Source organism: Drosophila navojoa, chromosome X (genome assembly GCF_054131105.1).
Source record: "Drosophila navojoa isolate 15081-1374.11 chromosome X, UAZ_NAV_1.0, whole genome shotgun sequence".
Lineage (NCBI taxonomy): Eukaryota > Metazoa > Arthropoda > Insecta > Diptera > Drosophilidae > Drosophila > Drosophila navojoa.
The window spans coordinates 604,270-632,253 of NC_142895.1; the positions used below are offsets into that span (position 1 = coordinate 604,270).

General features: G+C 45.7%; 3 protein-coding genes across 5 annotated transcripts in view; 1 reads left to right on the plus strand and 2 right to left on the minus strand.

Annotated features, from left to right (window-relative positions):
* The window catches only part of ec (ubiquitin specific peptidase echinus), a 65,587-nt gene that overhangs the window by 35,068 nt on the left and 2,535 nt on the right, over nt 1-27,984 (minus strand). Inside the window, exon 2 of the mRNA XM_089264778.1 lies at nt 15,101-15,499. Coding sequence (XP_089120904.1) covers nt 15,101-15,415 — 315 coding nt within the window. The 5' untranslated portion in view covers nt 15,416-15,499. The remainder of the gene's footprint in view (nt 1-15,100; nt 15,500-27,984) is intronic.
* LOC108657319 (solute carrier family 53 member 1) lies at nt 668-3,642 on the minus strand. 3 transcript variants are annotated; one of them, XM_018109889.3, is made up of 5 exons: nt 3,421-3,642; nt 2,612-3,317; nt 1,538-2,248; nt 1,167-1,467; nt 668-1,062 (listed from the first exon to the last, which is right to left on the minus strand). In XM_018109889.3, exons 1-5 carry the CDS (start codon nt 3,487-3,489, stop codon nt 849-851), a joined length of 2,001 nt encoding a protein of 666 aa, XP_017965378.1. In that variant the 5' UTR covers nt 3,490-3,642; the 3' UTR covers nt 668-848. The 3 variants fall into 3 exon arrangements, with proteins under 3 accessions (XP_017965378.1, XP_017965377.1, XP_089120487.1); XM_018109888.3 differs by having other exon boundaries at nt 668-1,065; XM_089264361.1 differs by having other exon boundaries at nt 668-1,065; nt 2,612-3,361.
* On the plus strand, nt 26,847-27,876 carry LOC108657320 (proteasome subunit alpha type-6). The gene has a single exon (XM_018109892.3). The coding sequence runs from the start codon at nt 26,973-26,975 to the stop codon at nt 27,711-27,713; it is 741 nt and encodes a 246-aa protein (XP_017965381.1). The 5' UTR covers nt 26,847-26,972; the 3' UTR covers nt 27,714-27,876.

A 27,984-nucleotide genomic window follows, 5' to 3' on the forward strand; every position in this document is an offset into this window, starting at 1 on the left:
AGGCACAGCTCGTTGGTGATTGGTAAAAGTAGGATATTACTTAATATGACAGGCCCCATGCCCAGCTGAAAAACTGTAATTTCTCTGCGCTGACTCTTAACGATCGTGATGCGACAGTTCGGGCAGATGAGGCTGCATAAATTGAGTGAGTGGCTGGCTCCTTGGCTAATCGCTTCATTAATTAAATCAAAAGAGGGAAAAAACATCAACGACATCAACAACAATCAAACACGGTAATTAAAAGATCTCCTTAACAACGGCGATCGAGTCGCGATCGCGACACGAGTCCCAGTTTGTGTGCAAGCAATGACAATTGCTACTCGAAGGTGTAGAGAGGGGGAGAGAGAGAGGAGGACAGTGGTGCTGGTCAGGCAGGAGCCAGACCGCATTTGGGTGCAGCTGTGCAACCGGTTTGGCGCGTGTCGCAGCTTTACTCGAAGCTTGCTGCCCGATCATCAGCTGCTTCCTCTGCGCCCTCTCTCTCTTCAGCTTTGGTTCTCGAGTGTTGTTGCCCTTCTCCCGATTCAGAGCTTGAACTGCCTGCTTTTCGTCTGTCAGACTCAAGATTTCTCTATATCCTCAACTGCTTCCCTTCTCCGATCCTTCGCCTCTCTGCCTGTCTATCTCTTTCTAACTGCGATCCCCCGTCAACATGTGGATCAGTTCGTAATCTGGGTACGCTATACTTTATTTTATTTTCATTTTCTTAGGCTCACACAAATGAATGAATTAAAATGTCTCAAATGAAAACGACGATGAGGACAGACACCTTTGGACGTGGTAGCAAGCAATGCGTCATTGGCAGTAGCCGGGGAAGGGTAGGGTTAGGTATATGTGGACTGGGCTCTTCAGAAGTATTCTTTCGCAAGGCGACGTCGCTCGTCGGCGTGGCGCGTGGACGAACCACTTGGGTCTGTGCCATCTGCCTCGCCCATCATGTTCTCCAGCATGCGCTCCTGCTGGGCGTTCAGCGAGGCCAAGTGGATGTCACGCGTGGCCCGAAATTTGCCGCAGTTGTACAAGTGCTCGTTCTCCAGCCTGATGTAGTTCCAGATGAATCGACTACTTTGGATGGGGGTAGGGAGGTGAGGGGTAAGAGAAGGGGCGAGGCGAAGCGTTACTGACATTAGCTAAGCATCTCTTGCGCGAGTGGGATGGGGACTCACCGCGTGATCTCGAGTATGCTCGCGCAGGTCTTGATATTGTAGGGAGTGATCAGTTTGTGATAGAGGACAACTAGCTCGACGGCCCAGAAGCAGCGCAGCACTAGATTCTCGACAATCACAAAGTAATAGAACGCCTGCGGATAGACGAGCTTCTCGCGCAGGAACAGGTGCTCGCCGCGCCAGATCTTGAATATGCCAAAGTCCTTGATCACATCCCACGCATAGCAATAGATGGTGGAGATGATGTAGCTCAGGATGAAGAACCAGGTGTATGGGTTGCTAAACGTATTCGCATAGCCATCTGCAAAAGACTGCCGGAGAGTGAGTGTGAGGAGATGGTTGGGGGTTTTGGTTGATGGGATAGGCCATACCATCCGTGCGGCCCCGCATTGTCGAAAAGAAGACCACGAAGAACGTCGTTGAGTATTTGCCCGCGTTCAGCAGATAGCTGGCCGACTTGGAGCCGCTGTCTCGAAACCGGCGCAGGCACTGCGCGAACCGAAACCAGGCGGGCAGGCACCGCGAGATCGGCACAAACATATCCTCCTCGAAGCAGAAGAGGACGCTCGCATAGCGCAGCCAACAGTTCGCATAGAAGCGCACAATGTAGTAGTGATCGGCCATGCAGGTGACCAGCGAGTTCATTTGGTCGCCCATCCAGAAGTCGGCGAACCCCACGTAATGCAACGGCGCCGTCACCACACGGCCCACCAGCCGCATCGTCCACCAGCGCGCGGGCCAGTTCATGATGGGCAGCGGATTGATCAGCAGCGTTATCATGATCAGCGTCAGTGCCAGCGGGAAGACGAACGGGTCCTGCACATTGATCAGATCGTGGAAGAGGAACCCCAATATCGACAGCGTCCACAGCAGGCCAAAGGTGCACGCGATCTCCAGGAATGTCGCCGGCTGCAGATGGCTGCGCGGGTCAATCTCAAAGATCAGCACATGATTGACGCCCGCCCGCTGCCAGCCGGCGACATTGGCGGCCATGAAAAAGTTGAATATCACCCACGTGAAGGGCCCCCGGTAGAGTCGGATGAATGGCTCGATATTCTTCTCCTCCGGCGGCCTACGGATGTCTGAGGCATGTTTTAGTTGGCGCTTAGTGCTGTCATTGGGGATACGATACGTTTGCAAGCGAGAGTATCGATGTGTCGCTGAGCATCGATCAAGGGCCGATAGGTTAAGGTACTCCCTTGAGGAGTGCCGCCTATTTGATAGAATATTGAATAGATATATAGATTCACACAGAATCACAGACAGACATCGATATGATGCCAGATATCTATTCGATATCTCGGCTTTTGTAGGCCAATACACCGATATATCGTATACAATCAACGATATCGATGCTGCACGACACATCGTACTGTTACATCCCTAGCTGGAATGTAAGAAACCAAAGACAGAGAGAGAGCTATTGTGTGAGGGGGAACACTCACAGCTGAAGAGCGTCGTGCAGGCCAGCATGATGAACATGCCCAGTGCGAGTCCCGCCCGGAACACCATTCGCGGCGGCGTCGGCTGTCCCAGGGGCGGCACCCGGAGCTTGGTCATCGCGCGCGACCTGTCGCCCCCCGCCAGATAGTAGGTGTACAGGTCCTCCACGTCGATGATCAGTTTCTCGAGGGGTCGCTGGTCGGTGAAGGCGGCGGGGTTAACGTTTTGCTCCAGCCAGTCGTTGCCGCTGGTCGATCTCAAATACTTGTCGTACTTCTTGCAGATCTTGCGGAAGCCCGTCTCGTTCAGGGACTGAAAGTTCTGGAGCAGCACGAGCGTCAGATAGAACTCGCTATACGCATTCCGCAGCTGCCGCTGCGTCATCAGCTTCCGATTGCTGCCGCTGTTGTTGTCACGCAGGCTGACCATCGAGGGCAGGCGCTGGGAGCTCTGCAGGGAGTACGAGCTGAACGTATGCCCCGGCGCCCGGGCCGTGGCCAGCAGCTGCAGCTTGAGGGTGGCGTGCTTCCGCCGCGCCTCGGCCAGCTTCTCCAGGAAGAAGTTGTTGACGCGCGTCAGCTCGTGCATGCACTCCGTGAAGAACTGCTCCTCGAAGGCGATCTGGTAGGCATTGATTTCCGCATCCGTTGCGCCGCCCTCGGCCGTTGGGGCGCCATCGACGCCGCGCCGTATCATTGTTTTCAGGTCCTTCGGTTTGAAGTTAGTTTAAGTCTCTACAGTGATCTAACGCTCTGTTCGACAACGTGTTTGTTCGTGTCAAATCGTGTCTATTGTGTGCTGTGTGGCTCACCGTGTAACGCATGTACTGCTGCCGCCATTCTATCGTCAGGTGCGTCTCAAAGGTCTTGCCAAATTTCATCGTTCGCCCAGGCCAATCAAGCAGCGCATCCGTCTCGCTGCCTTCTGGCAGAGGCTAGCTGAAATTCTCTCTTCTCGTCAATTTCAACAAATTCTGACATCTTTCTCACATCACAATGCGAGACCCGACAGCCTCCCAACACAAGCAAATGAATACTGCCTGTGGCCTGCCCCCTTGCTGTCGAAATCAAATCGAATTCATAAGGCAAGAGTCACTAGATTGACTCGCACATACACGCCATCTAGTGTGCATTTTAGACAGCTACTCTGCAGTAGTATGAAGCTTGCCTAGCTCCTGATTTACTTCGGAGAGAGAGAGAGAATGAGAGACACAGAGAAAGATATATACACAGGGAGAGTGAGAGATAGACATAGAGCGGTAGCCCGTATTTATATAAGCATCAGTCTAGTTTTTGCAGCTATCCAATAGGTGGCACTGGCTGGGTATTTGCTAGTCAGGCATTCTCAACACTCTTACTGCCTAGTCCAAGCTTCTGTTTGACAACTGTTGAGCTCCCTTGATTCTTTAATTACAGCATATATTCATATATATATACATATGTAAAGGAAACTGAATGTAACGCTTCTTCTTCTTCTCCTCCTCTTTCTTGTTCTTCTGTCACCTGGTTAACTGTTCATGTGATTTAAGCCAAGTGTGCAGCGAGCGTTGCCTGCGATAATTTGGCTCAATCAACGAGCCGCAGCGGCAACAAGAGGAGGAAGAAGAAGAAAACGAAGACGCAACAAACAGTTGAGAGGGGCGAACAGGGAAAGCCCAAAGAGTGAGGGAGAACTGCGCAAATAAGGGAAGTGGATGTTCATTGCTAGTGACTCATTTGCTCAGACAGGAAGTCACTTTACTTGGCCAAAAAAAGAAAACCAACAACAACAACAGCAACAGAGATAAGCGAATCGAAAATTTTGCGCCTGCTTTGCGTTCTGGTTAAATAATTAGCGGGCGTGTGAACCGCAGCCATGGGCGAAGGTCTTCAAAGGGTTCAACGTCGTCGCCATCATCAGCTGCCGAAGAGACCCAGCTCTGAGTCACAAACTCGAGAAGAAGGTCAAGCTGACTAAACGACGTGACCAATGCGAATCTCAAAATCATTAGACGAAAGCAATTGAGGTTTGTATTGGGACTCGCTCTGCGGGAAATGCCAAATGTGGCAGACAGAGAGTGCGCAGATATTAGTTGGGTCTAAGTAGATATGCTATGCTTGTTAAGACTATCTGAGTTAGGTCTTATGACTCCGGATCTATGTGAGCTCTCTGCCTATGGCTTGTAAAATATCTATCAATGCATGCAGGAGTGAAAAGCAATAGAATTTCTCTGAGATACAGATGATCTATTGATTTATACAATAGGTTTATGATGTGATGTGCTTAGGGGAAATTTTCTTAAAAAGCAAAGTGAATAACTCGGGATCTCTCGCATCCGAAGCGAGAATCATTCACCTAGAGCAAAGAAAACTGCAAGGGAACTTGTTGGGGGCGAGATGGAGCAGGGGGATTACAGTTGTGAGTCGGAATTGCAGGCACTGCTGATTCGGCTCACTTTTATGGCTTGCCATGAATCGCTGCTGATCAGCGACGCCTACGACAAAAATTATATACGTATACAGAAAGTGCCGCTATGTTAGAAGAAAACCGCAACAATAACGAAAATGAAACAGTTCTCAAGAATTTCTAGCTGTTGTTGTTGTTTTCACAATTGTTGTTGTTGTAGATGGTGTCATTGGCTTGCGATCACATTACATAACACATGAGCAGCAAATGAGACAGTGAAAGAGAGTGAGACAGACAGATGAAGAAAGAGAGATAAAAGTGTGAAATGGCTAGCAAGTTGTTTTAGCTCAAGTGCAGTTACAGTGAAGCGTGGCAAGTGGCAAATCGTGGGTGGGAGAGAGAAGAGAGAGAGATAGAGAGGGAATGGGAGAGAGAGATGGAGACGGGGAAAGAGAGATAGAGATAGAGATAGAGATAGAGATAGAGATAGAGATAGAGATAGAGATAGAATGAAGAGAGAGAGAGAGAGAGAGAGAGAGAGAGCGACAAAGTGAGATAGAGAGAGAAAGATTTTTAGAGTGAAAGATACAGAGACAGATAGAGATACAGATAGAGGAAAAATGGTAAGAAAGAGACAGACTCAGAGACATAGTAAGATAGAGACTGAGAGAGTGATACGAGGAGATGTGTAGGGAAAGAAAGAATGAGCAAGAGAGTGAGAGAGCAATATAGTCCTATATATATTGTAATAATGAAGCATGCTGGCGTTGCCAGATAGTTTTATATATAAATATGTAACTATATAATTGCAAATGTTTTCGTTTTCGCCAGCGTTGCCAGATCATCTTTATGCGCAGTCAGTCCAATTGGAACTCGTGTAAGTCGCTTGGCGCGTGCCAGTCCCCAAAAAAACGAGAGAAGCAAATAAAAAAAAAACAATAAAAGCATCAAATGACTTTCAATTCCACTCGCAGCACAGACCGTAATAAATAATCGAGCTGCGTCGTTATTTATTGAGTTTCTGATTTATTAACATTTTTTGTGCTCGAGTCACAGGGTATGAAGCGGGTATATGGCCATCTGCGTACACCCTAACAGATCTTTGTCAGAGAGTTGAACTTTTATGTGCCATGGATAATTTTGGCTACAGACGTAATCTTTGGTGCCCGTAAACCTTTTCAGATACCCAAGACAGGAAAGGTTTGGCTGACATTAACGAGCATTGCGCAGTCGATGGGGCTCGAGAGCTACATTCTCACCTGAGTTGATTTGGGCTGTTGGACAGCTTTTGGCAACGGGCCGCAACGATTAATGTTGTGACGGGGCACAGAAAATTAATTAAGAAACGTTTGCATGACCCCCAGCCGCAGGGCAAGAAAGGGAGCAGAGAGTCGACTTTGGAAGGGGCCTATCATGGACAGCTTTTCCGATCTAAAGACAAGGCCCCCAAGGCTGTGGCACTGCCCTTTGATTGTGCTCCGCGAGGCGCGCTTGAAAGAGACCGCCCTGCGAGCTCATTAGCAGAGGCCCACCTAAGCGCAGCCCTAGCTGCCCGCGCTTTGCATCTGGGCACAGGAAACGTTTCCCTTTCACCAGGAAGAGCACGGAACCCGAGCTGGTATCTCTCTTCGCGCTGACCGCAGATCATGTCCAGAAGCGGAAGCGGAGGCTCGCTCTGTCTTTTGGCTAAGCGCAACTTCCGATTCGAGCGCAGCGCACAGTAAACACTGGCTAGCAACAGCTTCCGTCTTGCACTCGCAAATTAGCAGAGAGGGAGAGACAGAGAGAGGGAGAGGCTGCTGGGAGTGGTTAAGGCTAAGGCAGAGATCGAGTCTGCGTTGATATTGATTCTTGACTTCTCGGACAAGTTCTGCATGCGTGTCGCTTGTGCAACTTCCGTGCAACCTGCCCCACTTGGGGGCAACTGCAAATTATGGCATCGTTCTCTAATTACAAATGCTGAGCTCTTAGCCTCTGCCATTGCCTCTGCCTCTGCCTCTGCCTCGAGTGGAGTCTGGCCAATTGGCAATTGGCAATTGGCATGCGTAATTGGCTAATTGAAATGAGCGATTGAGTGATTGGGGACTGAGGATTGCCACATCTGATGCGGACAGCCGGCGAGGAACAGCTGCAAGACAGGTGAGTTGACGTCTGAACGACTACCAGATGCCCGCTCAGCTGAGCCAGTTCAAGTCGTACAAAGTCTATGCCTTGGCAGCAGACTCTGCTAAAAATGAGCCTGTAGTTCAACGAGTTGATCGACTAGCTAGTTACCCTTGCAGCGGGCTTTCAGTTATTATCGATTCTATGTATGCTGCTCCACATGTAGCTTATTGTACTACATTTGATAATACCAGAACATACCCTGTACTACATATCGAATGCACATTCTGTGTAGCTACTTAACAAAACTATTGTCTCTGCCTCTTAAGGTCTTTGAACCAAACCTGGTTACAGCTCAGTTAAAAACTATAAGACGAGTGATCGATCATATGATATGAGGGATGTCATGTGACATAGTAAACATTTCTTCAATCAGATCTCTACACACGATGTCTACCTCTACCTTTTACCCGTTGCTCACCTTACCTTATACCCCACACTCCCGACAGCTCATCTGCCGTCAGTGCGTGTGGCTCATTAATCACTGAATTTTCTATGGATGGTTCTTCAGGCGACCCCAGCCCAAATGCCCCTACGCTACATTGTTGCTGTGCTCATAAGCATCTTAGCGCATCGCCTCAAATGCTGCCAGGGTGGTCGGGCACGCCCCACTTCCCGCAGCCTCCTCCGGCTCCACGTCGTGGGTGGACCACACACACGAAAAGCTTTGGTCAGTGGGCGAAAATTGTAACTAAGTGACAGTAAATGTGAGTGGATCTGATCGAAATACCCTGTATTAAATCTAAAGAAGCCCTGTAACTATAGTGTATTGATTACTAACAATGATTGATATGATCGACAAATGATACCCTAGGTTAGACCTGTTAATAGCCTACTGGCATTACTTACATAGATCTGCCCGACTCAAAGATACCCTGCAAATTTGGTGCTTAGTATTCTTAGTCTGCTTGAGAGCAATTGTTGCTTTGTTCATTATGCTCAACTTTAAGATACCACGTAGTCACAGCTTGCTTGCTCGAGCTAACCTCGCTTAGACTATTTCACAACATAGTTTTCACATTTCTCTGCCTTAGGTAACTAGACTGAGGCTTAACTCAATATATGTATATTTGTATAGCAAATCATATATATATCTACATTTGATGGCATTCGACGCTCATATTGCTCATTTCACAGCTTTTTTTCAACTCTAATCTGTGCAGTTGGCGCAGAACTATTAATAACACTTTTATGACTTGAGGCTATTTGTGGAACTACAAAAGAAATGGGAACGGCTTGCGAAATTGGTTTGGCTGCCGATGAAAGAGCATAGAAATTGGCGATTATATATAGAAATGTACAAATATACCTATCTATATGTAGATGTACATACACACAAACACACATGTGAACTGCCACAATTATCATTATCATTATCGTAGAAATGTTTCAAACTTCAATCACAAATTGTCAGCCATAGAAATTGGTGTAGCAGGAAATGAAAGAATTACACCAAAAAACAAGGCGAGTGAAAGTGTGAATGATCGACGGGTAGATGCCCTGCCAAGGAGTATATTATGCACCCCATCTCTCATTGAAAGCATGAACATGGCAACAAAAACCTCTAAGAAAAACTTCAATTTTCAAGTCCTTCGTACCCCTATAAAAAACTCGACTCGGATCAGTGCTTGCCTTCTGCCCGTTACAAACTGTTGGCAAAAACTTAAATGCCCTCTTCGCACTCTTCCAAAGGCAACTGAAAATTGTTAAGAATGGAAATGAAATGAAAAGAATTTGTAATGCCAGCGCTTTCACCTCTGCTCGAGTTTTCGTTATGCGAGGCGAGTTTTCTTGACCAGGAAATGTAAATGGAAAAGGGAAATGTAAATGGAAATGGAAATGCGAGCTAATTGATAAATGAAACAGCCAAAAACACCGATCGGAAATGCAAGTCAAACATTTGATTTCGTGTTTGTTTCTCTTTCGTTCATTGTAACTCAATTAGTCACAAAGTGGGGCTAAAGTGAGCCATCCAAAGGTGAGACGCACCGGGGAAGAGGCAGAAGCAGCAGAACAACAACAACTGAGGGAAAGTACTTTGAAGTGTCTGTGGAATGTGTGCGTGTGCCTATAGGGCAGTCACTGTGGTAAAGGCCAGAGGCAGAGAGAGGCAGAGCGAGGGAGAAGGAGTGGAACATAATTAGAATAGGACGTGAAACTGTCCATATTAACAGATCCGTTTCGGTATTTGATATATGAGCTAAGTGTATCATAAATGTTGCCAGATATTATATGGATATAGGACGTGCACATGATATCAGAATCGTTGGTTTTAAAGATTTTTTTTTTTTCTTGCAATTTATAATTGAAATACGCTTCATTTAATTTATAGCCAGGAGTACATCTTTCTTTGATGCTCGCTAAGGAAGTCTAACGAATACATTGGCTTCATCTATTGTTCATCAGGCTGCATGTTTTCCTGGACTTCAAAATACTCAGAAGCCCATTTCAACGAGCATTAGGCAATCGGTTAAGCCTCACAGCATGGCGCTGCCATTAGACTATACAAATTTGTTCATGTTTTTATTGGGCGACAAAAGTGTACTCCATTTCGAGTTTCACAGGCGAACGACTAATTAAAACATTCATTGAAAATGCAGCGAACGTTTACCCTAACCCTTACAGTCTACAACAACAGCAATAACAACCAGAGAATTCTCATTCCGCTCCGCTTTCGTTAACAGAGACGCGCATTTTCCTTGCTACTTTGACAAGACAGGCGCACAAACAAAAGACTTAAGACACGAACTTCAGGGCAAGCTCTTGTTAGCAAGAGAAAGAGAGGCCAAAGGAAAGGAACACAAGGGAGAGAGAAGTAGAAAGGGAATGCAACAAAAGGGGGATATACAGAAAGAAGACGAGACTATTGTAAGAAGGGGAAACAGAGAGAGAGAATGGGAGAGAGAGAGAGAGAGAGTACACCCACTTCAAGTAATAGAATCGTTAACCTCTGTATGTCTGCTCAACTGTACGGCTGTCATTCCACAGCGTCGTAGTCCCTATATCGTTTATAAATTACTCTCAATACTCGTAGCACGCATACAGATTTCTATTGTCATATTCCTCTATGCCTTCACACTCCGCTCCATGCACAATGAAGTTCTGAGAAAAGAGCTGCTCCACCCAGCTGCTGCTGGGTATCTTGTGGTCAGGCATACCCAACTGGAGCACTCTTAATTGTTTTCGTTATGAAACGGTAACAGTTATCAAAAGGTTCATTGAACACTGGACATAACTTGTGGACAAACTTTCGAATGGCCAAACATGAATTGCTGTTGATTGTTGCTGTCTGTTGATTGTTGTTGTTGGGTGCTATAATTATAGCAACAACAACAACCTGCAACAACAACAATCAGCAACCGTCAGCCGTCAAGACCTGCTGCCTCTCTCCTTCTCGCTCACAATTTCGGCCATGAAAAAGTAGAGTTAAAAACTAAAGTAAGAAAACATTGCTCGTAATGATGTTTATAATGATCTGCAGCCGCATAATGATCATTAGCATAATGACCATCGTGCCTGTTTCATAAACTTGTTAAACGAAATACGAGGGAGACACACAAAAAAGAATGAAATAAATTTACGGCCAACGTAAGTACAAATGCATAAATTAACATAAATTGTCTGACTGTGTGTGTGTGTGTGTGAGTGTGCTCTGTCTGTGTGTGTGTGTGTGTGTGTGTGTGTGTGTGTGTGTGTGTGCTGATTAAACATGCATTTGTTAAATTAAGCATGGCCAAGACGCGTCTCAAACTGCAAACCCCCTGTTGCACAAATGCACAAAGAGGGAAAAAGAGAGGGAGAGAGAGAGAGAGATAGACAGGAAGAAGACATCGCACAGGAGTCGTCCAAGAATAAGAAGAAGGAGCAGAAAAAGCAGCAGCCAAAGACATGCACGCAGTTCCCAGGCAGCGCCCTCAGCCGTAACCAGCGTAGCAGAGCGCAACTGCTCAATACCCTGTACTAATTGAAGTGTCGTAATATATGAGGGTAGAGGCTTTAGCTCTCCTCATATACCCTGTAAAAATATATGAAGAGATAGCAGTAGCTCTGCATTACGCATATTGAATCTATGCAGATACCCTGTAAAAGCCAACTGCCTGCCTCTCTGGGAGTTAGAGCTGTATACAGGGTATCTTCTTTCGTTTGCCGACTATCTACATTACTAATACAATGAATAAGATTCTCTCTCTATTCTCTCTCTACTTCACAGCTGACTACAGGGTATCTGCGCTTAATTAGGCTCAGTTTTGGCAATTTGGCACCTGCCACCTGCAACAAAAGTGAATACGAATTCGTTGCTGCAGCTGCAGCTGCTCTTTAGCTTTGCATTTGGGGCACGCACAAGTCAGCTGCAATTGGCAATGGTCAATTGGCTATTGGTTATTGGCAACTGGCAATTGGCAGTTGGTTTATCGCAGACGGCGGCAAAAAGTCAATGCAAACACGAAGACAATCAAATTGTGTTTCATAATTGATGCCGTCGACGGGCAGCGAAGCGGAAAGCGAAGCTCTAAACGCTCTGCAAACAAGTGGCCGGCCGGGTGTCCGCGTCTAGCCGTTTGTTTGGCTTATCGTGTGAACTAATCTCAGCCGACTCCCAGACACAGTCAGAGTCAAAGTCGGAGTTGGAGTTGGAGTCGGAGCTAGAGATACAGATATAAAGATATGGAGCTGTGAAATAATGTGTGATGTCTATGAGCATAATATGCCCCACTCATTTTTCATTTCATTCCCATCCTCTCTCTCGCTCGCTCTCGCTCTTGCTCTGCCCAGGGGCATATCATGCAGCGAGCGTCTTGGACTGATTGTTGACCGTCTTCGGTCTGAAATTGAAGCCAAAGAAAATGATGGCTGTTGCTGCTACTTTATTACACCACAAGAAGAAGAAGAGGAAGAAGACGACGACAACAACGAAGACGAGGGCGGAAAAGAAGCAGCAGTTTTTGTCTCTTCTGCCTCTGCTGTGTCGTCAAGGGCTTGGACTGGCGTTGCAGTTGACTGCCTGGCAAAAGAAACACATTAAAAGCATATCAAGTGAAATCATCATCAGACTGTTCTCAGCGCTTACAGCAGTCGCTGCATGCAGCAGTTGCCAGTTGCCACTTGCCACTTGCCAGTTGCAACGGAAGCGCAGCCCCAAAAACTGTTACTAATAGTTCGTCTAACGCTTTTTATGCGCCAAACAACCGACAAACGAGAACAAAGACCATCAAATGCTGCAAATATATAGCTAAAGTCTATGAAGAACGTGCTCACTCTTACAGAGTATTTGTGAGTGAGGCAGGGCTCGATTGAATATTAAGCGAATACACACCAGTTGACTTTTTACAGGGTATTTATGCGCCAGGCTATCTTTAGTCAAGTAGTTAGCTTATAGAATTGTCTTTAAGTCCCAATCATCTAACACATATGCATGTATATGCCCGCATATGATGTTATTACATTACAGGGTATCTCCCAGTTGAGTAAACGTCTGCTAGGCGACTTTTCACTACATGGACTCGTTGCACAGTTAACTTGATTTCAATAACGTAAATCTTCATCAAGCGAGAGTTTGATCGCAACATGTCTCATACAGGGTATCTAACTGTCGTGCTATATAGCACAATTTGCCGGTGACAAATGCCCAGAGCATATTGGACTTAGAGTAACATTTATAAACGAATATGGGCTATATTTAGCTCTGCCGCCTGTCCGCATTGATTGTACAGGGTATACGGCTAGTCGAGCAAGCGAATTGTCACCCTGAGATCTTCAACACTTTTGTTGTCTCTCTTGTCAACAGACACTCAACAGCAGCAACAGCTATTTGTGGGCGTGACTGCTAGTGGGGCAACAGATAGGCGGCCTGGGGAGTCGGCTGGCTCGATGGGGCGCGTGGGCGTGGCAGCTGGTGGTAGCTAGGCTTGACGCACGACGCTTCGACGGCGCGCAAATAAAATCTCTTGGCCACAATTTTGAATAGCATTGTTTGTTTCTTGCTGCTGCCACGCCCCATTTATATACACATATACCGATATACACATACATATGTATATATATCACATACATACGCTCAATTAGTTTGACTGTGCGCTAGGCTTAGGCCGCACCTCGAAAGGCGCCAGAGCCAAGCGAACCCAACCCAAAACCGAGCGCCCCTTAACCCAAATCCACCTCCCACCCGCCGTGCAACCCCTTTTTAAACTGGATCAGCTACTAGGCGTGCGCGACAATTAACTGTTCAAACGTTACGAACTATCTCTCAATTGCTCCCGTCACAAAAAATAAGTAAATACTGATCGAAAAACTAAACAAAGCCAGAACATTACGATCGGGCATATCCGATTGGAAATGCTCGCTCTTACATTTAAGTATTTCCAGTCAGTCGCAGCTGAATAATCTGTGGATGTATCTGTAGAGCAGGGCAATAGGGCAAGCCCTCCAAATATCATATTCAACTTAATATCATTTAAGCCAATAGACTCGCTTTCGACTCTGTGAGCGAGTATGAAAATACGTGATTTAGTCCGACACAATTACTATTGTCCATGCAGACAATGAGTCATGCCAGTGAATAGGGTACGTATTGTATATTGTCAATCGACTAATGTCTATCGAACAGCGAATATAGCATTATTCATATATAGCATTAGATATATCGTGCATCGTATATGGTATTAGGTATATCGTATATAGTATCATATTATATTTTAGATGCCTATCGTTAATTTTATGGTTATCGATAATTCATTCTTCCATTAATCGATAACATACCTGTCAGAGATCTTTTCCATGTATTCAGTGCCTACTCCTTAGCAGTTTCTGTAGCACCTGGGGACTCTACCTCTTCAACATGGCGCCAACTAGACTTACTCCAGATCGTGTCGAGCCGTCCCATTTCTTGTTGCTCTCGGCTAATTGTTGTTGTTAATTGCAACTGCATTTGCATTAGCGCCCGGGTTCTCGGGCCCCCATTCGGAAACAATCGTTAGAATCATAAATATACAAATTTATGCTCACTGCAATGCGAGCGGGGCTCAATTTATGCAACTGGGTGGCACTTTTTCCTAGACAACAGCTGAGAGTTGAGAGCCAGCAGCCTTTCGCTTGATGATGGCCCTCATTTGTAGATGGGATCAGAACATGCAAGCGATATACATACACAGTATATATATATGTGTGTAAATACAATATCTAAGCATATCTATGTAAAGTAATTGGTCAGAGGCTGACGCTGCCTTGGCCTTGCTTCGACTTGCTGCGACTTGCTTTGGCTACCTTTTAAGGTTCGCCCACATCAATTGCTTGACTCACTCTGAAATTGCCCACAAATTGAGCAGCAAATTAACACGATTTCGATTCGAAGGCTGCGAACTACGAGTGAAGACAAAACAAAAGATAAGACAACAGCGTCAATTGGGGCCATCATCGGAATTGGCCGCAAACGAATCACAAATCACAAAGATGCGACATGTGTTGAGAATTCGTAAATGCCCATTGCGAATGGCTAACTAGGGTATAATCAAGCTGTGAAAATAGGCCTGGCCAATAGTTAAGTTGGCCCACAGAAAAAGAGAGACAGAGAGCAAGTTAAACTGTCTCTTGGTTTCGCATAATGGTTATCGATAAATATCGATATCAAACTGTGAATGTATACAAGATAAAGTAGGAAATCCACATGCGGGCATTCTTGAGGAATGCACTTCACATGATCGATAATTTGCGTGAAATCGATAAATCGATAATATATCCCTTAAAGGTAATTGTAAGTTGGCTTAGTCTAGCTGTGAATGTATTCAAGATATTCCTTTTTATACATATGTATATTCCACATGCGGGCATTCTTATGGAATGCACTTCACATGATCGATAATTTGCGATAAATCGATAAGTCGATAATATATTCCTCAATGGTAATTCATAATACAAGTCTATAGAGGAGCTTGGGCATATGAACTCACCTGAACGGCGCAATTGAGGAAGCAATTGTTTTGTCCTGGTCCATTGAGCAGTCCCTTAGACGAGGGCTCCAGTGTGGGCGAGGTGAGATTGTTGGGCGCTCGCAGCAGCTCCAGCAGGCGACTGCGCTCCGCTCCATTTTGAACGGCGCCGGCGGCGAATGCTTTCGGCTGATAATGAACCGCAGCGGCAATGGGCGTGGCACCACTCGCACCGCTCGACGGCCGATAGAGCGAGCTGGCGGTCAGGGGCGTGCCATGGGTGGCCATTGTGCGTGCGGGGCAGCTACCACTGATTGCGACGCCTATGGCTGGCATCCGAAAGGCCCCACGATCTCTCACAATGTCAGGCGCTCAATCTCTGGCGACGCTCGCTGCTGGCATGGCGGCTGCACGCAGAGGCTGGGGGAAGGCAAGAAGAGACAACAATCAGAATATGACAGCTTAATGTGACGACGCCCGCACCTCCGCATCGCTCGAATGCCAAAGAAAACAAGCTAAGTGTGTTGACGGCGCACTCTGGTGGCACGACTAGCAGATACCCAGGCAATTCCGAGCTGGAACTGAAGAGAAGAGCTCATAAAACAGTCCGACAGTCGCGTATACTCCCTGCACACGTTTGCAGCGAACACAGGGTATGCATGTACGAAGAGCCGCCGTCTTCTCAAGTCGTGACGGCTGCCGTGTCGCTGGCAATTAGCCGTCTCTGAGAATTCCCGCAGCACAAACAAAATTATAAACACGGCCAATGTGGTGGCTCGTTCCATCTGGCATCTTCCACTCCAACTGCCACTTCGACATGCGCTTCGCATCTGGCAGACCAAACCGGACCACAGTGAAAGTTCCCGCATATCAGAATGTGAGCAGCTATGTGGGCCAAGCTCGACTTGAGAAGCCGGACGGACGCATTGCCCACTTCTGATTATGCAATTGCCACAATCGAAATGCATTCGCATTCATTCGCAACTCAACTCATTCATGAACGCATCGCAAAACGAAAGACTTGGACAACGAACTTGACTCAAATGGCTTCGACTTGGATACGTTTAATTAGACTGAGTTGCAATGTGAATATATTGTATATACCCTCATATTAATAGCGTATTTATGGTTTTTTTATGTGTCTTCCTTCAATAGAGACTTAGTGTCAATCGAATATCTTTGTGAATAAAAATCTCTTTCAATCGAGTAGCTGTCCTACAATGTCGAGTCATCTTGAACAGAGAATCTATTACAATGGGGAATCTCTGTTTGCCGAGACTTCTTTTCAACAGATAATCTCTTTCAATCGAGTCAAACATATCTTTCAATCGATTATCAATTTCAATTCGGAATTGTTTTCAATCGAACCATTAGCATTATACCATAGATATTGTTGCTTATCTATCTATCTATATCTATACATTATATTGAATATCTGACTAATCTTTCTTAGTTTTTCATTCAAATGAATATTCTTTCTGTCCATTCTATTGCATTATATCACAGATCCCGCATACGCATATACATATTAATATCTCTATGTATATGTAGCTTCTTCACTTCACAGAGTTCAAGTGCTTTAATGCTTATGCTAATTGTTAAATGGCTGCAACGTTGCTAATTGCCACATGCCACATGCTACACTCGCCACAAACGACCACAAGCTTGCAATGAAAAGCAGCCATACTGACTGCCCAATGCTCGTTCACGCTTCAGCAAGAGTTTAACTTATGGGGAATCGAAGCCCCCACACCCCTCTTCCTCTTCCTTAGCGAATCTCTGAAACTGCCTGTTGATGGCCTGAGCCTATATGCCCGCCTTGCACTGGCTGAGCGAGCATAAAGAACGCTAATGCGAATGCACCTGTTGCCCAGGTGAAGAAGCCGCTCGTTTGCATGCTAAGCGAGGCGCTGTGCGCTCAGCGCTTACCAAATGTTATGATGGGGCATGACTGAAGCTTGAACTGACAGTGGGCACAGTCGTTGAGAGGGGGCAGAGAGGGGCTAGCAGTGGGCAGGGGCAACTGTTGACTGGTCAGGCATTTCAATTGCCTCGATTGTTGCGTGCAACTGCAACAATTTGTGGCAAACGCAATTTTCGAGACTGGCAATCAGCATGCACACATGATCTAGCATGCACACATAACTACATATACATACATACAGTTATTTATACACATATCGATTTACAATTTCTTTCGGCTGCCTGATTAAAATTCTTCAGAAATTGCAGCTGACATCGACTCAATATCAACATCAACATCAACATCAAAGACGAAAGAGGCCGAACTGGGCAGGAGTTTGAATAGTGGGCATGGTCCAGCGGGGTTTTGGTCCAGCTTCAAGCACACGCAATACAAATGGCAGCTGTAGCCATTTAGTTGGCTTTAGCCCGCTTTCTTTTTACAACAAAACTCAATTTCAGTTTTGTTTTTTGATAATATTTCAATCATTTTTGTAAACTGTGTCCAGTTGTTGTTGTTGTTGTAACTGGCGTGAGAAAGTCACGCCCCAAAGCAGCACGCCCCTTGCTTCGATAAAGAAAATAGGTGAAATGCAAACAAATATCAATCATTGTCTCATGATATAAGAGAAGTAATCGAATGAGATGGAGGGAGAGAAAGAGAGAGACAGACAGAGAGAGAGAGACAGAGAGAGAGAGAGAAAGAGAGAGAGAGTGAAAGACAGAGAGAGAGAGAGAGATAAATATATATAGTTAATGGTATTTAAAGAGAGACAGAGGGAGAGAAGGATAGGCAGAGAGAAAGAGAGAGAGATAAATAAATATACATTATAGTATTTTATATATTTTATAGGGTATTCAGATAGTTGGGCTAGATCCTTACAGAACCTAATATTGTCACGCTACGCTCGAGAGAAAGAGAGAGAGGGAGCGATAGTTGATGACTCTATGTTAGGTAGAGAGAGGGTAGAGAGAGGGAGGGAGGGAGAGAGGGGTAGCGGTAGTTGATGGCTTTATGAAGGCTATCCATCCAGTTGTGCTCGCCTTGGGTGGCTCTACTAGAGACAAGAGATACATCACACACTTAACAGAGGAACTTTTAAGCAGAAGGTGAAATATTTCCAATCTCCCTTAATTCCATAGGCTGCTTTACACTAAATTTAATATATTTAACTCTTGCTGTCCTCGACGCCATCTGAGATCATTTTAAGTAACCAGAAGAGTGGGAAGGAGAAGAGCAGCTCGAGCTGTAGCTGCTGGCTATGCCACAATCGAGGCCACACAAATGGATGCCTGGGGCTATTGTTGCTGTGGTTGCTGGCTGTTGATTGCGGCTGTTGCTGTTGCTGTTGCTAATGTTGCTCATCAACTGAGCAGAAGTCACGCAACGAATTGGCGACAATTACCTAAGAGGCCAATGAGCATTCCTGCTGCAAGCGAAGTCTGCCACAAGCTCCGCACGAGAATAGTCGACTGGCGGCTGCTCTCTACCCGTAATTGCTTATGAAGCTATAAAAATTCTATGCAAAGGGTATAGAAAACCGACGACAAAGGCAAAGACCCAGCCAGACACAAAGCCCACTGATTGTTAAACAAATTGTTGGGCAGTTATTAAGTTGTTGTTGTTGTTGTTGTGGTCACTTTGCATTGCGATGCTGGCGCCAGCATTTCCATTAGCCCAGGTCTTCTTGTTAAGCGTGCGTGTGTGATTGTGTTTGAGTTCGAGAAACGTGACATAATGCAAAACAAAGGCCAAACTAAACAAAGAGCCAAAAGCTCTCTAGACCCCAACATAGAAGCAGAAGAAGAAGAAGAAGAAGCAGTAGAAGACAACTCTTTATGCTGATAAGCTAGCCGAATACTTTGAGTATAAAAGAACGTTTCAGATGGGCGTGTGAGTGGAGCACAGCACAACAACAGGTGGATCACATGAATATATTACATCAATTACGCAACAAAGCTAAAAATAAAAAAATAAAAACATATATTCTATTATATGGAAAGGCCATCTCTGGCAGGACTCAAACCAGGAACTGTTTGAATACGAGGCGGTTGCCTTATAAATCGGATTACTGAATTAGTGAAAGCGAGATGGAGATAGCGCAAAGGCAATACATGCAATTTTTAAGTTGTTAAAATTATAATTTCGTATGCAAAACTTCCATTTTATAAGTATAGAGTACATGATATAATTAACAAATAACAATGAATTCACATCAGATGACGTTTAATGGGATCAAACTGAATTTAAGCAAGGTAAAACTTGAATGAGAATGAAAAGGACGAGATTCGAAGCGGGGATTGATCTGCCTGGCCAGGCGCAGGGGGACAATAAATAAACAAGCTGAAGCTGTAGACCTGAAGAAGACTCGATAATAACAATAACAATAATTTTAATATGCCAAGTAATTTGTTTGGGATGGGCAACTGAAATAGGCAAGGCAAAGCTGGGTGAGCCCTTTGAGTAGAAGATACAGTCTGCGCCCATGCGATCCTCGATGTTGTCTAGGTTTATGTTAGAGCCGTCGCATCGTTTGATTTATCGCTTGATCTTCGAGCCAAGATCAATTATAATCAATAATTATTAATCTCTTTTGTTGTTGTTGTTGTTGTAGTATGTAGTCTTATTTGCTTTCATGAACATTCCTTTGCCGTGTAGCAAATGGCATGAATGAGATTGCATTTCTTGGCAACTTTCTTACCCCCCGCCCAGGCGCTGACTGCGCAATTACAATAGAGCAATCAAGGCGGGATAGCGAGAGAGAGAGAGAGAGAGAGGTTGCCTCTGCAGCCCCCCCTTGGCACTTGCATTGCTCTCACACAACTATGCCAAGAATGTTGAGCACCTGTTGGCATCATTTCAGCCTTTGCATGAGCAAACGAGTTGCCGACCCTGAAATCAATGCAGTTCTCCATATGCTCCATGCGCCATGCTCGATGCGGTGCAGCTATTTACTTGCTCAACTTTGCAGTGTGTGTGTGTGTGTTGTTTATCGACTGGGTGCATGGAACGTGTAAAGATTGGGCCAACTGCTGCAGTCGGCCAGCTGCTGTTGTACCCTAGAAAATGTAGGCAAAGGGCTATATGCACCTGCCCAAAATTTGATAGGTGAGCTAAGTTTTCTAGGATACGAGATAAGCTGATATAAATTCCACATACCCTACCAAAATACTGCTAGAAGTGCCTTTTCGCTTTTGGGGTTTGTCATCAAATCTCGAGATCTACTGGAGCTAGGAACAGCAATTTCGACTGGAAGCTGCTTGAGACGCATGTCTATACGAAAACCAATTCGTTTTCCTGAGCACAGAACTTTGCCAGCTCGAGTGCTGCCAGAGCCATCACACTGGGACTGCAGCTGCTTGAAATGTTTGTTTTAACTGCTTTTCATTCTACGATCCATGCCGCGCCGCGCACTTGCGCACTCCAATTTGAATGCTCCACTGGGCCCACGTATGCCCACTCTGGGCCTGTAGTCGCTTCCTAATTTGACAATTTAACGGGCCTGCAGCTACAGCTGGGGGCGATGGTTGTCGTTGTTGCTGCTGCCCACGCCACAAGCTTCAGCCGAGCTGCTTTTATGGCGCCCACGCTGCAGCAGTTGGGCTGCCGCTGCTGCTCCGGTCATTGGTGGGCCCCAACTGGCAACTGCTTGGAGTCGCATTCCTTGTGCAGCAGCCATCAATTTGACACTCTGTCGGGCGCATCTAATGCGACAGCCGATCCTCGTGCCCAGCTCGCAGCTCGCAGCTTGCAGCTGGGGGCATGTCTGATTGATTAGACGCGGCGACGATGACAGCAGCTGTGCCGCTTAATTGCACAGCGCAGCATCGCATCAGCCGCAGAGCCAAGCATGCGCCACTTGGCGCACTCCAGCGATACCCTGTAAAGGCCAGCGAGCTGCTCCAGTCCAAGCTGCTGTCAGCAGACTAGTCCAAGTCCAAGTTTAACTTCGCGGCGTTATCTCTGGCTGTATACCCTCTAAATTTAGCCTTGAAGGCGGCCACCAAAGCGACAGTGAAGCAGAATGGGCGTCTTTGTTCAGCGAACATGAAACGCAAATGAGCAAAAGCAAAAGCAACAACAACCTAGCAGTGAAAAGAGAGAGGGCGGGGCTGAAGGGATTGACCGCGAAATCGAGAAGTTGCGGACAATCGAGAATTGTGACTGACAGACAGCTGGACAGCTGGACAGCCAGACAGGCAGCATAATTTATAGCTATGCAATGCGAAAAGCTTCGCAATTATTTGACCAGCTGTAGTACTAAGCACAGATCATTGTCCCAGAGTCGTCAACTGCAGTAATCAATATATATTCCTCAATTGTCGACCTCCGATCTTAGATCTGCAATCTACAGCCTTTATTCTAAGATCATATATATCTTTAACTCTCAATCCATGACTCTCAATCTTTGAACTCCGATCTTCGACCCATGTTCATTGATCCTATCCCTTTCTCTGCTCTCAGTGCCCTATCCGATCTATGCCCTGAGATTTACAATTCTCATTCTAAGATCATATACATATATCTGATATATGCCATCCGTCTCTCTCAATCATTGATCAATCTCTGATCTTCGATTCCTTATCCATCGTCATTAATCCTATCCTAGTTCTCTGGTCTTCGACTTGTCGTTACTCTCGATCAACGATCACCGATCTCCCATAAGCAACTGCTGAACTTTGCTCGCCCATTCCCGATCACTGGACGGCTCTTCCTCGTCATCGGCCCTCGATCTGCGCTCATTGATTCCTGAACTCCGATCCTCCGCAGTCCGTTGACAAGTTTGTCAGGAAAACTCAGCGCTAGTCAAATGGAAAATGCCTTAGCTGCGTGTGTGGCGCGACCGCAGCTGTCAGAATTGCGTGTTTATTCGCTCGCCCTGCGCCCCACCTCTCCCTGCCCAAGAGCCGCCCATTGAGCAGCAGTTGAGGTATGCAAATCGCTGGCACAGCCGCCGCTGTCAGACGTGAGCTTCATTAGACGAGCCTCGACGCTGCGGCCATTAGCAACACCTTAAACCAGATAATTATGGCCAAAACTATAAATCAGCCGGCTATCCAAAAGATACCAACAGATAGTAGTTTAGATGCTTCTCTAGATACTCAGGTGCTTAAAGATCTCGCGTATCGATTTCTCGTGGGCGTTTATGTTAATCGATCGAACGTATATTGTGCTCTGTCTTTGTATACCCCATGGGGGTAGATCATCTCGTAGGAGTGTGACAGCTGCCTTGCAATCGAATAAATAGTGAAGTTAATAAGACGCATGAATGAATGGTCTAATGGGATATGTAGATCAATCAACAAGGAATATCGATAAATATCGATATACTTTATTTAGCTCATGCAATGAGCTAACTATATATTCATTAATCATATTAGAGGGTATTTTTGATAGTCGCTCAACTCAGCCACAGAGCATGTTCATTCAGATTATTTTCTGCTTTATTTTTTGGCTGCAAATCAAAAGCCACAAAACTGAGGCAAAGCGCTGCCTGTGATACATTCCACACACGAAATACGCCAACAACGACAACACACACACACACACACGTATACACTCACACATGTATGTATGCATGTATTATATGCTGAGCTACAAATTCTGGCTTTTGTCTTTTGTTGGCTCGTTTTTGTGGCTTTTAGCCACGTGCTGTATCACTCCAGCGTCTCAAACTCATTTCGTTTTTCTGTTTTTTTATGGAAATTAACATTTTTTAATGGGTTTCTTTCGGTTGTATACCGTGCAGGCGGGGCGAGTGTGTAAACAGGGCATATTAGTTACTAGAGATGTCTACAGCTACATACATATATGTATGTATGTACATATATTCTTGGTCGAGTCGATCGAGCGGCGTCTGCAATTTTAGCAACTCACGCCAAGCACTACAGGGTATCTACTAGTGGAGCTTACGCTTACTTGTTCATTCTTCAAATGTTGTTATTCACGGCATTAATTGCTTTGCTGCATATCTTTATGGAAATACAGCCAGATATCTATTACATATAGTAAACATATGTATAAATGTATGTGTATATATTTATTTATATGCATGTATACCTATGTATATACATACATCCATCTAGAAGTCAACAATTCGTTAATCATTATCGTAATTTGGGGGCCCGAACGGGGTCTCCATCTCAATCTCTCTCGGATCTGTGTTGCGTGGAAAATGCAACAGCGAAACAATGGACAAAACAGATCTGGCAAAAGGCATTTAACGGTTATTATGCGAGCTGCAGGTGCAGCCAGGTAAGCGGGCATGGGGCTGCAGGAAATTAGGCAATGCAGCCAAACAGCATCGGAAATTTGGTGTGTAAACGGAGCCACAGTTGGCCAGTGGCGATGCTGGAGCCATCTAGCGGCGAGTAGCGTTTAGTTGCAGTCTAAAAACTTCATGGCAAATCATTTTAAATGTCTCTAATGAGCAAATGATGCAGACAATTGTGATTTGCAGCAGCTAGCCTCTCTCTCTCTCACTCTCTCTCTCTCTCTCTCTCTCTCTCTCTCTCTCTCCATTTGCCATCGAATTTTATGGTTTTTGAATTCTTCCATGGGTATTATGCAAGCTGCAGGTGCTACTAGTTGGGGAAAGTAGCACTTGCAGCACGAAGCTAAGGAATGTCAGCGACTGGGGCGCCATCTAGCGTCGAGCTAGAGCAAACGTGCCTGAAATGCCGCACTAATGAGCAAATGATGCATGCAATTGAGAATTTTAGTCTTGCTCTGCCTCTCTCTCGCTCTCTCCCTCTTGCTTTCCCTTGCTCTATATATGTAGCCACTTGAACAAATTGTGGGAGTGCAGCTCAAGTGGAGCAAGAGGAGAGCGAGCGCCAGAGAGCGGGAGCCGCTGCAGTCTCAGCTCAGCTCATATCTTAATCAATCAATCTACAATTTAAAATCGATTAACAAACCAAAAACAAAAACAAAAGGCAACTCCAAACTGAGTTGGGAAAATAAAGTTGAATTGCTCCTGCAAGAAGTCCAATCCGCTGGCTTAGTTGAGATGTTGTTGAAATTTGTGCGCCTCGAGTGCTGAACGAAAATGCGAGATGGAGAGAAGCAAAGTAAGAGAACGCAAACAAAGAACGCGAGACAAGAAAACGACACGCAACACAACACAAGAGATCGGCCACAGAAAACATGTAATTACAGCCAGGCCAGCGTGATGAAGATGGTCATCATGATGATCATTATGATGACGATGATGCTGCCGGCTCTGCTGGCTCCTCATCGCAGCAGTTACAGTTCATTCACGCCCCCTCAGTCGATAAGCTCGGCGACGCCCACCACAAAGCGCTGAATGTGGCCAAGTGACAAATGGTTGATATGGAATGCCTCTGCCTCCCCCACTGCCTCCGCCCCAGCCGGCCCCTCTCTCTAATTGTCTAATAGAACTGGGAAGAATAGAACCGACTGATGGAAGATGGAAGATGAATGCTAAACGAGCCGCCGATAGCAATCTCTTTTCTTTTTATAATATTTCAAATAGATATTCAAAAAAAAAAATACAAAGCCTCTCGCGACCTCTCGCTCCCCCCGTCAGCAATCTCTATTATTATAATAATATTTCAAAAAGAAAATGGAAAAGAAAAAGTAACACTAGGGCTCGGCCGGCAGTTGAACCCGCGGCCTCTCGCACCCGCTGCGAGAATCGTACCCCTAGACCAGCGAGACGTGCTAATTTCCAATTGCTATTCTACGTGTGTGTGTGTGTGTGTGTGTGTGTGAGCAAATTTCAATTGCAGCTAGCCGTAAGGAGTGAGGGAGTAGAAGAGAGGGAGAAAGGAAGATGCTGTTGTTGGAGAGGAACGTGTGATTGTGCGAGGGAGAAAGCAATATGCTGCAGTTGCCTTGTTAAGTAAATTTTAGGAGTTGTTGTTGTTGTTGCTGCCGTGAGCAAACTTCAAATTGCAGATGGAGGGGGGGAGGAGAGAGGCAGAGAAATGCCTTCTTATGAAGTTTCTGCGATCAATTTGAACAGTTTCTGTTGCTTATAGCCAGATGCCAGCGAATCAGCATGCACTGCATGCCTGTAGATAAATTATGCATGTGTGTATGTGTGTGTGCGTGCATATATATAGGTGAAGTACAACAGTGCGTGTGTGTGTGTGGGGTGCGCATGCAGCATATTCCAAGATCTGTTTATTGTTTACACTGGACGCTGCGTAACGAGAGATGCCAAAAAAACAGAAGCAAGACGAAGAAGAAGAAGACGAAGGAAGAGGAAAAGCTAGGGAAGGGGTCATGCTATAAAAACTTCAAATGTGTTTGTGGCGGCAAAATGAAGCCCATAAATAAAGCTGACTCCACATACTCTATATAACAAGAAACGAAAATTGGATATTTCGTGAGATAATATTCAATAAGACACTGAAGGTATATCCACACATACATATACAGAAACATGCATACATGCCTACATATTTGATATATATTTTACGATCTCAGTGAAATCCGAGTGCATCAACAGATATAGCGATATGCCCAGCTATGCAGTTAGTTAGGGTATTGGAATTTCTTTGGCCAGGCACGCGTTGCTTGGCCCATCAGTTAGCCTGGCCGTATAATAAAGCACACACATTTGCCTCCAATTGAATTCTGTTACAATTTATATTTGAACATTTCTTGGGAAACAACAGGGGCGAGAGCCAGCTGAGGAGGCGTGCCGCGGGCGCGCGGAACGAGTGCAATGAGATGGGAGCACAAAATTACATTGTTGCTGCCGTTGGAGCTTTAATTGCTGCAGCTATTTATGCACTTGATGCTCCAACTGCCCCCAACTAGATGGCCAGCTAGTCTCATTCCACCCCCACCTCCATCTCTGCTTGCCCTACTCTTTCACAGACCATTTGTAAACGGATTGAAATGGATTTTGAGTTTGAATTGCTTTGGAACTGATTTTCCCGCATGCCGAGCCGTAATCACTTTGCCCATGACTACTCTCCACTACAGTAGTCGCTCGTGGAATGCAACTGTAGCTTGATTAATCTCTTAATCCCTCTATTTACCTACCTCCCTTTACGCCGGTTGCATATAGCTTGCTCTCTTCCTCGTGCCTTCTTTGTCCTGCTCCTCCGTCTCTCTGTGATCTATCTGTCTTTGCTTGTTTTTCCCTCTCATCTCTATCTCGCTCAACGCCTCCCCCAACTCTCCCTCGGTGCCTCTCTACCTTTTATTCTTCTTATATTCTTTTCCCCATATACTCGATTTCCCTTTTTCCAACTTTCAATCCACTTTGCTCTCACCCTCTCTCTATCTCTCTCTCTCTGTGTCTCTCTCCCTATTTAGCATTATGCTCCTCTCTTAATGGGTCAAAGTCTTTTCAGACTTCTCCACACAATTTGCGCTGAACAATTGCTAAATTAACATACTTTGTAATTCCGTAGCCTCGTAGCTTCGCAGCCCCGGAGCTCTTCGCTCGGCTACTCTCCGCCTTAAGTGCTTAAATGGAACGAGAACAGTTAGTTAATAGACTCACAGAGCTAATGCGTAACGACGAATGACTGGTGGCTAATGACAAATGCCTAATGATATAATACGACAACAACAATGACAATTAGCGACAACAATTGAACGCGTCAGCTGAACATCTTCAAGCTGAAGTCACTTACAGGACTTTAATCGGATACGATAATACCACATTAGACTAGCATGAGATAAAGATATATGTGAACCAAATAGTGAGCTTTGCGTATTCTATCAAGAGGTATCGAATACAGACTGCGAATGTAGACAGCAAAGAGCCCTCTGATTACAACGTCAAGCAGCTCTGCCTTAGCCTAGGGAGAGCTGTTCAGGGAGCTCAGTCATTCAGTATATATATCTCGATACAAGCATATACAAAACAAAAAATATATATTTTTATACAGATATATATCTAGGTTTATATTTTGTATTTTAGCACATTCACAAAGATCGAAAGCCATGACGCAATGCACTTTGGATCGACGCATCACCATATTTTCGCCAGCGGGGCGTCTGTACCAGATGGAGTTCGCAGCCAAGGCAGTCAACAGGGATAATCGCACAGTGGTCGCCATAGCGGGCGCCGACAGTGTTGTGATGGTCGTGCAGCGGAAGCCGCTATCAACCTTCGCCGTACCAGAGACTGCAACTCGCATTTTCCGCCTCTCGGATGTATTGGGATGTGCGGTGATCGGACGCCAGGCCGATTGCAAAGCGCAAGTGTACAGGGCCCACCTGGAGGAAAGCGTGTTCCGGAAGAGGTCCGCAATTTCTATGCCCGCCGACGTGATGTGCCAGCGCATGGCGGACATCAGTCAGGTGTACACTCAGAACGTAACCATACGTCCGCTGGCCTGTTCCATGACCCTGATCTCGTGCGACTTGCAGCGCGGTCCACTGATCTATAACACAGATCCCTCGGCCGCTCCCATTGGCTATCACGCCTGCGTCTTCGGCAGCTCAATGCGGCGGGGCAATTACTACGTGGATAGCATGTACGAGTACAATATGAACGAGGTGGAGACAGCCAAGCTGGCCATTAAAACTCTGGCCTTCGCTCTCGACAAGACTCTAGAGTCGAAGGACTTTGAAATGGCAATGGTCACCCAGTCGAATCCCAAATTCCATATCCTGACCGAATCGGAGATCGACACTCAACTCATCCGCATAGCCAGATACCGAAAGCGCAAGAGGTGTTAAGCTGTACCCATTCTAAGGGACTGTTGAGCCAAGGCTCAGATTCAATTATAACGATTATCAGAAAAAGCAAAATATTCTGTTATCTTTGATAGCTGTACCCATACTAAGGGACTGTTGAGCCAAGGCTCGAATTCAATTATAACGATTATCAGAAAAAGCAAAATATTCTGTTTTCTTTGATACTTCAGAGGCGTGCACATCGAACTGAGCACTAGAGATCCGAGCACTCTACTTGAAATATCAAGAGATTCGGGAAGGTTAAAAAGACACC

Coding starts and splice junctions, on each gene's coding strand:
- LOC108657320 (XM_018109892.3), top strand. CDS start 26,973: ATGACGCAATGCACTTTGGATCGACGCATCACCATATTTTCGCCAGCG.
- LOC108657319 (XM_018109888.3), bottom strand. CDS start 3,489: ATGAAATTTGGCAAGACCTTTGAGACGCACCTGACGATAGAATGGCGG. Junction 2,249..2,611: donor CTGCACGACGCTCTTCAGCT/GTGAGTGTTCCC, acceptor AACATGCCTCAG/ACATCCGTAGGCCGCCGGAG. Junction 1,066..1,166: donor AGCATACTCGAGATCACGCG/GTGAGTCCCCAT, acceptor CCCCATCCAAAG/TAGTCGATTCATCTGGAACT.